This window comes from Hemiscyllium ocellatum, chromosome 1 (genome assembly GCF_020745735.1).
Source record: "Hemiscyllium ocellatum isolate sHemOce1 chromosome 1, sHemOce1.pat.X.cur, whole genome shotgun sequence".
NCBI lineage: Eukaryota > Metazoa > Chordata > Chondrichthyes > Orectolobiformes > Hemiscylliidae > Hemiscyllium > Hemiscyllium ocellatum.
Window position 1 is genome coordinate 115,179,279 of NC_083401.1, and position 16,184 is coordinate 115,195,462.

The window sequence follows — 16,184 nt, forward strand, 5'->3', positions numbered from 1 at the left end:
TTCTCCACTGTAAATACTGATGCAAAATACTCGTTTAGAATCTCCCCTATCTTGGCTGCACGGTGGCTCAGTTGGTTAGCATTGCTGCCTCGCAGCACCATGGCCCCAGGTTCAATTCCAACCTCTGGTAACTGTGTAGAGTTTGCACATTCTCCCCGTGTCTGCGTGGGTTTCCTCCGGGTGCTCCGGTTTCCTCCTACAGTCCAAAGATGTGCAGGTCAGGTGAATTGGCTATGGTAAATTACCCATAGTGTTAAGTGCATTAATCAGATGGAGATGAGTCTGAGTGGGTTACTCTTCAGAGGGTCGGTGTGGACAAGTTGGGCCGAAGGGCCTGTTCCCACACTGTACGGAATCAAATTGAATCCTGCAGCACCACACAAAGGCCGCCTTGCTGTTCTTTGAGGGTCCCTATTCCTTCCCTAGTTACCATTTTGTCCTTAATGCATTTGTAAAATCCCTTTGGATTGTCCTTAACTCTATTTGCCAAAGCTATTCCATGTCCCTTTTTTTGCCCACCTGATTTCTCTCTTAGGTATACTCCTACTGCCTTTATACTCTAAGGATTCACTCGATCTATCCTGTCTATACTTTACACATGCTTCCTTCTTTTTCTTAACCAAACCCTCAATTTCTTTAGTCATCCAGCATTCCCTATACCTACCAGCCTTTCCTTTCACTCTAACAGAAATATACTTTCGCTGGACTCTTGTTGTCTCATTTCTGAAGGCTTCCCATTTTCCAGCCATCCCTTTACATCTGCCCCAACCAGCTTTTGAAAGTTCTTGCCTAATACTATCAACATTGGCCTTTCTTCAATTTAGAACCTCAACTTCTAGATCTAGTCTATCCTTTTCCATCACTATTTTAAAACTAATCTCTGACTTGAGAGTTCAAAAGGATATGACAGAGAGAGAGAGAGAAAGAGAGAGAGAGAGAAAGAGAGAGAGAGAGAAAGAGAGAGAGCGCGAGCGGGAAAGACAAAAGTTTGCCCTCCTTGCAATTTCGTAAAATAATGGTATCAGACGTGCGAGCTGTGCAAAGCCCACCTTACCCCAGTTCCAACCTTCCAGCTCAGCACCATCCTCATGACCTGTCCTATCAGCCAATCTTGCTTCCCATCTAACCACTCCACCCTCCTATCACCTTCATCCCAACCCCCATCCACCTATTGTACTTTTGCTACCTTCTCCCCAGCCCCATCCACCTCCCATCTATCTCTCCACCCTGGAGGCTCCCTGCCTTCAATCCTGATGAAGGGCTTTTGCCCGAAACATCGATTTTCCTGCTCCTCAGATGCTGCCTGACCTGCTGTGCTTTTCCAGCACTAATCTAATCTAGACTCTGATTTCCAGCGTCTACAGTCCTCACTTTTGCCTACCTTATGACATCTCCCACTTATTTTAGACTTGTACTTCTTAACAGGAACATATCTCAAGTCAGAGCCACCTAACTCAGCTAGATTTGTTTTTCCCACCTGATGGATAGCTCTAGGCCTGTAGGAGTGATCAGTCAACTGCACACAGATCTGTCAATTAACTACTTTTCCTTACAAATTATTGTCTTTCACTGTTATCTGTTTAATTAAGAACATGCAGTGTTTTTTGTAAACTTCTTGTATAAAGGAAGCCTGTTTGTGACAGTACAGCAGAGTAGTCTGCTAGGGGTCTTGAAGCGCTGATATCCTACTCTCCTGGGTTATTAGAACCTAGTTAGTTTAACTTATAGGTATCAGTCTTATGTTGTAACAGTGATTCTATTGATAAATAAAAGGGGGATAACTAAAATTTAACTAAGTTGTCTGTAAGAGGTTTTTTATTCCAGACTACCAAACAGATGACCTCCTGGATGAACCAAGAGAAGCTTACAGGTTGAGTCCACAAGGGATTCGCTGGGCCATCTCAAATCTGTACTTTAACACCATCACTCCCTGAGTACTGCTCCTCTTTGATTTTCAGTCATGGCTATTTAGTTGAAGCACATACCATGTGTCTGCCATGACTCCTGCTGACACTTGTGTAGGGAGACTTTCACATATCACCATGCTCTATCATAACATTCCTCCTCCTTTGACTGCCCAATGTTGGGAACCTTGAAAAGCAGCTGTAACTAGCAAAGCAGGTCAGTAACAAGGTGGCACATTTTAAAGGTGAGAAACATGAAGTTTAGGGTGAATTTGAGGAAATGCACTGTTTGGGAGAATGGTCGAGATGCGTACCTCACAATCTTTAAAAAGTACTCAGATGAGCACTTAAAATGTCATAACATACAAGGCTGTGGCTCAAGTGCTGAGGTGTGGGACTAATGTAGATTTAGCGCAGTTTTGGTGGTACAGACTTGATTGGCCGAAGGGTCTCTTCTGTGATTCAGAGATGCTGTGAGCCTATACGTCTTCAATGAAGCAGCAATGTGCTAAAAGACGACGCATGTGTCCTTTCCCCATGGTAGCGGAGTCTAAAACTAGAAGGCATAGGGGACAGGGGAGAGATACAAAAAAGTCCAGGGGGCAATTTTTTTCCCCACAGGGGCGTGCTTGGAATGGGCTGCCCGAGGTAGTAGTGGAACAAAGTATAATTTTGTCATTTAAGAAACATGTACACAAATACATGGATGGGATAGGTATGGAGCGATATGCACCAAATGGGACGCGTTTAACAGTGAAAACTGGGTGGAATGAGCAAGTTGGGCTGAAGAGGCTGTTTCCGTGCTGTAAATATCTGACACAGAGTCTGAGAGGTTATGAACATTCAAGAGTGGGCAAGTGAACACTTAAAAACAGAGTTCAGAGATGTGTCCTGCACAGATTCTGGGATGGGTGTGCGCTCCTGGACACAAAGTGACCTGGCAGGAGCAGTGCAATATTAGGTGTCGGTAAGCCCCACAAAAACAGTGAAATGCTGAAATGAGCTGTTCTGAGATTGCACATGATGACACGGTGAGGTGGATGCTTTGCCAATGCCAAATTCTGTAGATGAAGGATAGTGTCAGTCACGGTCAGAGACTGAGGGCGGCACAGTGGCACAGTGGTTAGCACTGCTGCCTCACAGCGCCAGAGACCCGGATTCAATTCCCGCCTCAGGCGACTGACTGTGTGGAGTTTGCGCGTTCTCCCCGTGTCTGCGTGGGTTTCCTCAGGGTTCTCCGGTTTCCTCTCACAGTCCAAAGATGTGCGGGTCAGATGAATTGGCCATGCTAAATTGCCCGTAGTGTTAGATAAGGGGTAAATGTAGGGGTATGGGTGGGCTGCACTTCGGCGGGTCGGTGTGGACTTGTTGGGCCGAAGAGCCTGTTTCCACACTGTAAGTAATCTAATCTAATCTAATCTAATCACCCATGGAATGTACAAATAACATGATGGTGAAAAGTCTTTTCAAGATGGAATTGCTGGAAAAGCCACTGGTGAACTCCATCCACCAGGTAACTGCTCTGCCTTTCACATCATGAATCAGCACCATCTGGAATCCCAGTCCATGGGAGAATCATAAACTGCACATAAATAGGAGGGATTTGATGAGATGCAAATGCATGGAAATAAGGCGATTGCTGCTTACTTATGAGATTCAGAACTTGCCATAGAAACCATAATAGGAATATTGGATGTTTTCTCTCCATGTCAAGTAGCAGATTTTTAAAAGATTCTCACTGGAGGTTCCCACGTTTCTCATCAGGGTCTCAAAGGCTGGGAAAAATTCCACACTATGAGCTGGTCTTTACAATACCAATGGATTTTGCAAGGTTATTTAACCCTGAAACGCTGCGATATCCACCATCACTGCAAATCGCTGTACATTGCCTCTGATAACAAATACAACTTCACAATTTGCACCAACCTTAACACTCAATACAGTAACTTTGATATAGGAGAATGAAACATTACAAGACATGATAGCTGCAGAACAAGAGGACAACAGATCTGGAGTACTATGCTGCAAACTAGTAAAGCAGCTGCAAAAACCAATGACTGAAAAACAAATCAGCAGCCACACCAGCTACTCCAAGCAATCAGTAAACAGCAGTAGCAGCTAGAAGATTCACTATTTGGTGCTAAATTCACAGAATCCTGATAGTGTAGCAGGAAGACTTGTATTTCTACACTAAGACATGTATCTACTGTAAATATACTAAAGTGGTCTTAGGAGGGGTGAACAGATTCCCTTTCTTGTCACACTCCTGTGCTTGTAACAAAGTCTGGATTTTTTTTTAAAGTGATATTACATAGATAGGATAAATAGGCAAAGTCTTTTCCCTGGGGTTGGGAAGTCCAGAAACAGAGGGCATAGGTTTAGAGTGAGAGGGGAAAGATATAAAAGAGACCTAAGGGGCAATTTTTCACACAGAGGGTGGTACGTGTATGGAATGCGCTGTCAGAGGAAGTGGTGGAGGCTGGTACAATTGCAACATTTGAGAAGCATGTGGATGGGTATATGAATAGGAAGGATTTGGAGGGATATGGGCCGGGTGCTGGAAGGTGGGACTAGACTGGGTTGGGATATCTGGTTGGCATGGACGGGTTGGAGTAAAGGTTCTGTTTCCATGCTGTACATCTCGATGACTAGATTATTTCTGAAACTGAGCTATACGCAAATCAGCCAGGTTCCTTAATTAATCTAAATCAATAATTTACTACAAACAAAACTCACTAATAGGAAAATATAAAAACCAATGGTTTAAACTACGTAAATATACGGAACTACGTTTCTTGCCAAAAAAACCCACACATATATACACAGAACCACCAATCTGAGAATAAAAACGCTGCAGTATCTCTTAAAAATATTTTGGCTAAATAACAGTTAAATTATTCATAGTCAATTTGCATACAAGCTTTTGGGACAATGGGTCTTGCTGTCAGTTTTAGCTTGCTAAAGTGATTTTTCTAGAGATTGTGGTACAGATTTGAATATTCCCTTCAGGAACAGGTATAGGCTATTCAGCCCCCTCAATCTTATTCTTCCATTCAGTTACATCATGTCGGATCTGAGGCCGAACTCCATATACCAGACTTTGGCCCTTAATGCCTTTGCTTAACAAAAGTTTCTCTCAAATTTAAAAGCAAACATTGATCCTGCATCCACTGCCATTTGAGGAAAAACATTCCAAACATCTAATCACCTTTTGTATGTAGAAGTGCTTCCTAACATCTCTTTTCATCAGACTATGCCCATAAGTTCTAGAATCCTCAATCAGTGGATATAGGGTGTCTGTCTCTGTCTCTCCCTCTCACCCTACCCTGTCTTTTCCTATTAATATCTTGTAAACTTCGATCAGATTACTCCTTAACTTCCTAAATTCTACACGAAGGCCTAATTTGTATCATCTTTTATCATAACTTAACCCGAAGTCCAGGTAATATTCTTGTAAATCTACATTGTACTCCCTCCAAGGCCAATATATCCTTCCTAAGGAGTAGTGCCCATATTTGCTCACAGTAATCTAAGTGCAGATCGAACCAGAATTTTCTATAACTGCCGCATAACTTCTGCTTCTGTATACTGTAATCCTCTAGGTATAAGGTTTATTAGCTTTTGAGTATTTTCCACACTTGTTTGTAACATTTAAATGATCTATGTACCTAAACAACCAAGTCTTTTTGTAACTCTACTGCATTTAACTTCATATCATCTGGAATGATCTAACCTTTTTCAGTCTAAAGTGGATATCCAAACACTTGCTTACATTGAACTCCATCTGCCACAGTTTTGTCAATTCACTTTGTCTATTAATATCCCTTTGTAATTTTATGCTACCAGCTATACTACCTACAGTGCTGCCTAACTTAGTCTCATCAGCAAATTTAGTGATCTGGCTTTCCATGTTATTATCCATGCTGTTAACAAATAATGTAAATAATTGTGGACTTCACACAGATGCTTGTGGGATACCACTAGTCACATCTTTCCAATTTGAGTACCTGCCCATTATCCCTACTTTCTGTCACTTACCACTCACCCTATTTCCCAGTCATGCTAGTAATCTTCACATGTGGTAAAGATGACTTCCAGTAGGTTTTCACAGTCACACTTTGATAAGAAGGATTTCCAAAAACAGAGAGGGGGCAAAGATAGTTGGTCCAAGCTTGTGCTCTTTGAAAATGCAATTTTTTTTCCCTTCTTTGCTTTGCAGAGAGTTCTTTCCAAAAGGTTTGAGACAAATATATTTCTAGTCAGTCAATGGTATTCTATATCAATGTTTCAGATTTTGAAAAAAAAACAAATTTTCATTAAAAATAGTGTTCCAAGTGAGAGCTCAGACTTGTCTGATTTATTGTATAAAATATGCAACAATGCAAGTTTTGCTTAGCTTCCTGATGCTGTAACTTGGTCAAATGCTGCCTTGATGTCAAGGACAGTCACTCTCCTCTTACCTCTAGAGTTAACTCTTTTGTCCATTTTTAGGTGAAGGTCAAAATGAGATCAGGATCTGAGAGGTCCCGGCAAAAACAAAATTAGGTCAGTGAGCGACCAGGTTGTTGCGTTGCAAATGATCCTCTTTAGCAGGTTCAATGACTCTTCTAATACTTTACTCATGGAGAGTAAACCAATAAGGCGGAAATTGGCCAGGTTGGATTTATCCTTCGTTTTGTGTCCAGGACATACCTGTGCAATTCTCCACATTGTTAGATAGGTGCCTGTGTTGTAGCTGTAGTGGAACAGCTTGGCTATGGGTAAAGTTAGTTCTGGAGCTCAAGTCATCAATGATGTTCCTGGAATGTTCTCAGAGCCCATAGCCTTTGCAGCACCAAGTTGTTTGAGGCATCACTTAATATCATTGGCTCAGTGCGGTCGACACTTCTATAATGCATGTTTCTTCAACGCAAATTGGCTTTATCTCTTTTGAAGAATTTAGAATGCTATTTGTAGAATGCAAACTTTCCTTAAATGAATTGGCTATAACATGATTCCAGTCCCATTAGTTTAAATAGCATGGCTACTGCACAATTTCTTATAACTCGAGATTGCATGAGAACTGACTGAAGTTAGCATTGCTACCTAACAGTACCAGGGCAATGGACTCAATTCCAAACTTGGGTGACTGTGTGTGGAGTTTTCACGCTCTCCTCGTGTCAGCATGGGTTTCCACAGGTTAGCTGGACTGGCCATGCTAAATTGTCCATAGTGTCCAGGGATGTGTACACTAGGTGGATTAGCCATGAAAAACGTAGGGTTACAGGGAGAGTGCATGTGCGTTGAGAGAGAGATGCTCTTCGGAGAGTTGATATAGATTCAACTGGCTGAATAGGCTGCTTCCACACTGTAGGGATTCTATTAACCAAATACCGATGCCTTAGTCCCTATAGCTAGGCTAACAACAGTTGGAAACATAACACTGCAGGGTTTCTCTGCATTAATTACAGCAGAAATGCCATAGAAAGACACACTGTAAACAACAACTTTGCATGCATGTGTATATATAGAGTACCTTTAAATGTAATAAAACATTCCAAAATGCCTCAACTTTATAATTCCTCCATAGTAAAGCCTTTTAAGCTATGAGTTTTGGTTATGAGTGTTCTCATTTTACAACAGATTTTATTGACACTTTATTACCATTACACATCAGATTTACATGTGTCTATGTCATTTCCATGGTAGTCAAATATTCAATGCCTACAGCACAAACAGTGCACAAATCCCACAAAACATTTTTAAGTGGTGTTTACTGCTACAGGAACTGGCATCATCACACTTGTGGCGTTTAAGATCCTTGCAGTTACTCAAACAATGGAAATTTAAGCAAACATAAAACCAATGAAAGTTACAAAGGCTACATAGACGAGGCTCTACCAGTGGAAGCTTTTCCTACACTGGAAATATGATGGATGCTTAAGGTAAAGATTAACCAAAAAGACTGAATGTATGTATTTTGAGGTAAAAATCAAATTTGCTACGTTGATTCGTTGTGTACAGAGCTTTGAAAGTGGCAGATTAGGTAGAGCAAGCAGTAAGTAAAGAATACAGTGTCCTTGGCTTTATCAATTAGTGTAGCAAACACAAAGAGCAAGGAGGTGATGTTCAACTTCTATAGAACACACGGTAGACATCAGCTGGAGCATCGTGTACTGTTCTGGGCACCATATCAGTAAAAGGATGTGAGCACATCGGAAAGGGTACAGAAGCAGTTAAAAGGATGGTTCCGGGGACAAGGAACTTATTTTACAAAGATACATTAACTTTTCTCCTCAGAAAGAAAAACACCTAAGGGGACATCTGATGGAGGCTTTCAAAATCAAGAATGGGCTGGAGAGACTAGATAGGGACAAATTATTCCCACTCATAGATGGGACAAGAACAAGACGGCATCAATTTAAAGTGATCTGAAAAAGAAGAGCAAAGTGAGGAAAGACTTTATCCACTCAGCACGTGGCTAGGGTATGGAATGTACTGCATGGAAGTGAGGTGGAGGCATGCTCAACTGAGCATTCAAGAGGGCACTGAAATTATCTGTGCAAAATATGGTGAAAAGTAACGTACAAGGTATGGAGAAAAAACAGGAGACTGGCTCAAAGTAATGATGCTTATTTAATGTGCCAGTGTAGGCATGATGGGCCAAATGACCTCCTTCTGCGCTCTAACAGTTCAGAGATTCTGAAAGTTCTCAATGTTTTGAGTTGTAATCAGAGGTCCTTGAAAGCAGTGTGTAGCAATTACGTTATTCACCAACTCTTAGCCTTCCATGTCTCTAACTAGTTTTGCACATCATTAGTTTTACACATGCATTAGTTGCGAGGCAGAATGCAATTTTCAGGATACTACCACACTCGTAATCACGCCAATATTTCAAAGAGCTCAGCACAACATTAAAACATCATCTTGTGAACGTAATGGACTAGGCAAGTTCAAAATGTGACTTCACAAGCTTGTAGTGAAACAATGGCAGAAATAAAACAAAAACACAAACTAGCAAAGCAATCGGTACCACAGATTGGATAGAATCTTGGATTAATGCCCACAGAAGTACCCAGTACTCTCTGGGGTTTTGGAAGGAGGTGTCAAAGTAGGATCAGAAATCCTGACAAGTGAAATTATGCTACACCGTTCTTGTACATCTCTGACCCACCAATCACACAGCACAGACTGAAGGAAGTGGACCACACAGACAAAGGTGGTGGTCTCAAGAGTTGATTCACGATTCATTCAGGATCATGACATTGCAGCATGGACACAGTTGGATTGTTATAACTGGATTGAGATACCTCAGCCCCAAAAGAGAGAGAAGAAAGAAAAGTAATAACACTAAGCCCAATTCCTATTCACTGCCAATGCACAGAAGCTGAATCTCTTACACACTCAGCTAAGAACAACACTGGAATCTGTTGCAAACTCCTCTGTGGCTGAAATATAAGATGAACAGTTGTCAGTATTTTATGATAATATTGAAATCAGAGATCTGCTGACATCTGTGGAGCCAAACTCCAGCAGTCGTCCAAAGTCTCAGGTATTCTAATGGCCAGAGAGAAGTCCATACTGGAGTTGCATGCTGGGACCAAGCTGAATCCCGACTCCTCACCCCCACAACTACCCAACTGATGGCCTAAGCCCCTCACCCACCTGGCACCTAACTTTACACTTGCCTTACATACATAACCCTTCACAGAAGTTGTCAAAGTAGTTGCCTATACTGTAGACATTAAAATCTCATAACACAACAAACTGTGCAAAAGGTAGTGTGGTTTCTACCAGATACTTCTCCACTATGGAAATTGTGGATTACTGGACAGATTCACAACATCAGGTGTCCATTCAGGAGGCTCTAGTGCACAATTCATCTAAAGCAGGGCCAAGGAACCAAGACAGTGATTGTCACCACAGAGTTCTGAATGAGTTCTAACAACTGCAGCCCACATTAACACTACACCCCTCCCTTCCTCCCAACCTCTCAGCTCTCACATGGGGCGGACAACAATTTTCAAGCCTTAAAATAAAATCCTAGTGGGAAAAAGTTTCAGAAGCACTGATCCAAAGTACCTTGATTGGATTACCTGGGCTACACCTTTAGAAGAAACAGGAATGGAAGAAAGTTGGAAAGAATATATTGCATCAAGCTTTGTTTCACGGAGGCTGTGAAATTCTATTGATGGTAAGTGACATGAAAAATGTGAGCGTAAATATAAAGTGCAATTCAATGCAGGTTTAAACTGAAAAACTAAAAAATATTGGAAATTTAGATTTTGCTGCTAACATACAGGGAGTATGGATCTTAACTAATTTTCACTCAAAGAGTTTTTAGTTTAAAAACATATTTAAATTGCTCATCAATATAGATGGTCAATGCATTTCCAAGTCTAGTTAAAAACAACTAGCATTGTAAGTCACTATTGAAAACGTCCCAAAACCCAAATAAGACCTTTGGTACAAAGTTAAATATTGCCTGCTGGACAATTTTCCTGCAATATGGTCTGAACACTTACTCCTGAAATTTCCAAACATTAAAGAGAAATACACACCAGGCGAATGAATATTAAATATATGTACATTTATTTATTTCGGCAAAAATTTGTTTTTTTCTAAGCTTATGCTTTTAATCAGGTATAAAAATGGCAGTCTCCAGTTGGTCACAAACTACGGGTGACCTATACTCAAAGCTCAACCAGTTACAGCAGAACAGGCCAATTAAACACGATTGGTAAAACTCTAATGTCGGACTCAAGAAAGGTTCTGCAGAGAAAGGATACAAGGGTTTCTAAGGTAAAACTTGCAGGCTCATCATTTAACTAATTGACTTCTTTGTGTTTATCATGCTACAATGTAATTTCTAAATCATAAATAAAAGAATTACTCACAAGCAACACAACTATTGGAAAAAGTTTGACCAAAAATCTCTTATTAATTTGCATGGACTGGTTTACAGTACTTTCTGATTATTGAACAATTAAATGAAACAAATCAGTCCCTCGATTCCTGAGACAGCGTCCATACCAATCTATCAATTAAATACCTGTTAGTAGTTGAACCCTTGCACAAGTGCCAACAGAACAGCTCAGGCATTTTTCTTCTCCCTTGCCTGCAAACACTGAGGCCAATTATAATGTTTTACCATATCCTTGGCTGTAATTACAGAGGAACCTCAATTATTCAGCATTTGATTAGCCAAATATCGGATTATCCGGCAAGAACACAAGGTCCCGATGCTTGGCTAAACTATGTTATCCAGCATTCGATTATCCAGAATTCAATTAACTGAACGAAATACTTCCCACCCGTGTTCTTCAGATAATCAAGGTTCCTCTGCAGCCATCTCAACAGAGTGCCTGGAACCCAAGATTGCATAACTCAGGACCAGACAAAGCATTTCTTCAAAGTCATCAAGGAATAACTCTTTTTGAGGACCAGATGTATACAAATGCCATTTTAAATACAAGTTATGAAACTCACCCACAGTGGTTTTGGATTATTCCAAGTTTATAATTTTGGTTTACCTCATGACTCTCCTCCACGTCAACGTCTCCATCATTGTCATCATCCATCTGCTTGTGTATCATTCGAATAGCCTCAAGACAGTGTCGATCATCTTCATTCAGGCACGCTGGGTTCAAAGTAGTGCAGTTATCTACAAGTGTAAGGATTAGACATAAGAATATGATCTGCAGGTTGTATATACACAGTAAAACCTCGACTGTTCGAACATCAATTATCTGAATTTCTAATTATCCGAGCAAGATCACAAGGTCTCGTAAAAATGCTACCCATTATCCAAAATATCCGTTACCTGAACTCTCAGTTATCCTAACAAAATACTCCCCGCCCATCTCGTTTGGATACTCAAGGTTGTTCTGTAATCTGATAACCCATTTTCCATAAGGAGTCAAGACTACATTGAGACTTCTGTTAAATGAGGCGATGTAATGGGATGAGAGGAATCAAGACAAGGGCCCATAGACACAATTCAGTTCACATTTTAAAGTAATCTGTTCTATTCTGCTATTTTAATTATAAACAAACATTCATGTTCACGTTGATAATTACCAGCTTATTAAAAAATTTGCCATATTGTGATCACACCTTTCTCTTCAGTGCTGCAATTGGTGTGGGAAGGTATGATACAAGCACAATATGGTTTCAGAGGTAGTCACCATGATAGTAATAAACAGACATTGTCACAATGGAAAATGTTGACGTGCACATTGATCAACCACAGTGTGGCGGATTCTCACCTCCCCTCTGAAACAACTGGCAAGCCACTCAGCTGTATTCAATACCATAACACAAAGCTTAAAAATAAAACCTGAGAAACCACTCAGCAGGAGCCGAAGTATCAGATTCGAGCAAGTCAAAAGCTAGAACCTACAAATTCTCCCTCACTAATATCTGAGAGTCTATAAAGTTGGAACAAGAGAGTCAGCCACTTAGCCCTACAAGTCTCATCCACCATTCAATAAGATCATGGTTGGTCAGATTTTAATCCCAATTCTGGATACCTGAGATATTCTTTCATCCCTTTGGTGATCAATAATCTATCGACAAAAGAAAACTGTGGATGATGGAAATCAGAAAAAAACGAAATTGCTGGAAAAAGCTCAGCAGGTCTGGCAGCATTTATGGAGAGAAATCAGAGTTAACGTTCCAGGTTCAAAGACCCATCCTTAAAACTGATGGTAGTGAGGAAAAATGTTTTTATGCAGGAGATAAGGTGGGACGTGAGGGGATAAGAGTAAATGAGAGTGAAGATACAGCCTAAGGAGAGAGAGGGGCAGACAGAAAACAAAAGGAGTGGACCACAGTCAGCTTAGGAGAACAAATAACTGCTAATGGGGACTATTAGCAGCTAACAATGGGTTGTCTGCAATAACTGACCATGTGAAAACAAGGCCTGGTGTGTGGAAGTTCTGGTAAGGACATGGGAGGAGGCGCCTCAAGTTCTGAAATTATTGAACCCGATATTGAGCTTAGAAGGCTGTAAGAGTTCCCAAGTTGAAAATGAGGTGCTGTTCCAGCTTGCACTGAGCTTTGCTATAGTACTGCAGCAAGCCTGAGACAGAGATGTTGGCCAGGGAACAGGGTGGTGCATTCAACTGGCAGGCAACTGGAAGCTCAGGGTCCTTTCTGCAGACAGAATGTAGGTATTCTGTGAAGCGGTCCCCAATGTAGAGGAGAATACATTGTAAGCAGCAAATGCAGTAGGCTAGATTCAGTGAACCGCGGGTAAAGTTCTGCTTCACCTGGAAGGCATTTGACTCTTGGATATGGAAGAGGGAGGAGGCAAACAGGCAAGTGCTTACAGCGGGATGTGCCGTGAACTAAGAGTGAAAGATGTTAGGTGTGAAAGATGAGTGGACCAGGGTATCCAGCAGGGAGTGGTCCCTACAGAAGCCTGTCAAGGGAAGGGAGAGGAACTTGTGTCTAGTGGTGGCACCCCGCTGGATGTGACAGAAATGGCAGCTAATGATTCTCTGAAGGTGAATGCTGGTGGGATTGTGGTTGAGATCAAGGAGTATCCTATCGCTGTTGTGGGAGAGAGGGAGTGAAGGCTGAAGTACGGCAGATAGGTTGGACCTGGCCGAAGACCCTGTCAGCTATGAGCTGACTCTGCCTTAAACAGATTTAAAAGGTTCTGCATCCACTGCAATTTCAGTAAGGAAACTTCAAAACAGTCAAACCCTCAGTGCAAAAACGTGCAAAATTAGGACAATACTCCAGATGAGTCAAGTAACAGTCTGACACAATCACACCCTCAGAATCATACCTTCAGCCAATCACACAGACTCCTCCTCCACTAGCTCTAGATATGTTCTGACTGTCTGACTACACAGTCCTAGCAGTGATAACAATACAGTGGTATCAACTTGGAGGCGGTAGCCATGGGAGATCTCAACGTTGACTCAGAACCCAATGGAGTCTCACTGCATCAGGTCAAACATGGAAAAGGAGAACTGTGCATTTCCAATTACTTCAGCTGGTGAAACAGGTTGGATAACCCCTGTTTAGGCAGAAAGGCAGTCCAGCCAGGGAATTCAAAGTCAATCACCGAGTGCCTGAAATGTTTAGTCTTAATTTGGACAAGCAGAATGGTGGGCTAGCTCAGAATTCCATGCCACCACCCAAACTGACACTCCTAACCAGTCCACCTTGGGCTCATTTTTAAAAAGCTGATTAGAGTCAACTGTCAGTGGTCACCTCAAATTTTCCACTCATCCTCCAGATGCTGGGGCGAATTGAGGAACAGCATCACTCCCATGAAGTGATCTCCCAGTAACACCCAGGTGGCCAGTGTTTCAGACAGACTTTCAGGCTGTCCCCCTGCAATTTACCTGGTGATAAATGCAGCAGAACCAATCCTTGGAGAACCGCCCCTCCAAAATGGTGACTGAATCTTCTAAGGCCATTTCTTATTTTAAGGAACGTACATTCCTTAGATGCATAAGAATTTCTGTTTTGAGCAGGATTAGGGAGGTGAACTTTCATTGTCAGAGTGAGCAATAGCCAGCAAATAGTGATGACTGCAGATGCTGGAGAAGTCAGAATTGATAAAATGTGATGCTAGAAAGAACGCAGCAGGTCAGGCAGCATCGGAGGAGGAAGAGAGTCGACGCTTCAGGCTTAATCCTTCATCAGGACTGCAAAAGCAAGGCTGGAGAGAGAAAACGTTTTTTTCTACTTGTGCATCCTGCCTTTATGAAACAGATTAACCTGATTAACGTTCTATCTTAACTCCTGAACAACATAATCAAAGCATATTGGAAGAGAGCGATCCCTCATTTAGCAATCAATATGTTCCTAAAAACAATTTGGTGCAAAATTAAGAACGGTGCTAATAAAAACCACTTTGCCACAAGATGACATGCAAATAAAGGTGGAGTTTTGCTCCTGAGTCTCTAATTTTTAGATCAAAAACTACTGACTGTTTGAACTTAACCAGCTCACAAGTTCCTTTGCTTACTTACACACTACTTCCCTCCTCCCACTTGCCACTTCCTACGATTCTCTTGTATGTCACTTCCTTCCCCTGACCTACCCACATGTCATTGCTCTCTCAGCCTTACTGCTCACTGCTAACCTTCCAGCTCACTACTCCCTATCCCTCATCCCCTCTTTTTTTCTCACCATCCGTCTTCCGAACCTTCATCCACAGCAAGCAGAAAAGGGAAATATGAGTTTTTTTTAAATAGTTAAGCATGCATAGTAACAGTGTGAAAATGAAAACAGAGCTAATGATATTCAGGGAATTTCCCTAATTTACAAAGCACACTAAAATAAAGCACCAAACCATGCTTTAAAATAGTCAATACCTATAGACAGCAACCATTGCAGACTTTTGAAAAATGATTTTAAAAATATCTTGAAACGATTTTAGATGCTTGCTGAACTAGCACTACTTGAGACAAGCTGCCAAAATTAATTCTACATCAAATTCTTACAGGGATAAATCTCGCAGATCCAAACACTTGTCTCCAAAGTAATAGAACAGTATTCGCATCCAATTCTCAGCCCACCTAAAGAAACGTAGTTTGTGCAGTGGATAACATAAGCTGGATTTTCAGGACAGCAGGATTTCTGTTTCCAACATCTAAAGTGTTGACACCAATCTGGTGCCTAGAAGATGCAGTGGATCTACAGTCCAGAGTATGAACCAATCTCTCCCCTTTCTCCTCGATTGAGGGGCTGGAGGCGAAGGGACCAGATGCAAAGGGCCAGGGGCTAAACCTTTATTGTATTTTTGGGATGCCCACAGCCGGTACCCAATGTTAACAAGAGGTGCACACTCCCTAACGTTTTTGCCCACAATTGGGAATCCTTTCCACTCACCTGAAAATTGAGGTTGGGTGATAAACAGCCCTGAAGCAGCCATTAATTGGCCACTTGAAGGGTTTCAAGTGGGAAAATGACAAAGACAGAGACCGGCCAGCTTAGGCCTCACCCACTGGAAGGTCAGAGTGGACAGAGTGAATTATTTTCATTATTAATGAAAATAATACCAATAAGTTTCATCGTTCTGCTCATTCAGGGAGTATCACTTACTGTGTCGCTCTCATCACAGGAATCATTGCCATTGCTTCTGGTTAATTAAATTGCCAGTGTACAACACTCCTCCATCTAATGCACAAGGGAAACACATTAGCCCACTGAAACGATTTTCTCCTGATAATTCAAAGTTGAATTTTTGTTCTAATGAATGTGTATTATTCAATAATTTGAATTAGCCAATTTAAACAATAGCAAAGTGAGAATACAATGCTCATGGGGATTTTA

The 16,184-nt window shown here is 41.4% G+C and overlaps 1 protein-coding gene across 1 annotated transcript in view; it reads right to left on the minus strand.

Moving 5' to 3' along the window:
• The window catches only part of stim2b (stromal interaction molecule 2b), a 128,956-nt gene that overhangs the window by 93,338 nt on the left and 19,434 nt on the right, over positions 1-16,184 (minus strand). The window contains exon 3 of the mRNA XM_060825090.1: positions 11,417-11,547. Coding sequence (XP_060681073.1) covers positions 11,417-11,547 — 131 coding nt within the window. The remainder of the gene's footprint in view (positions 1-11,416; positions 11,548-16,184) is intronic.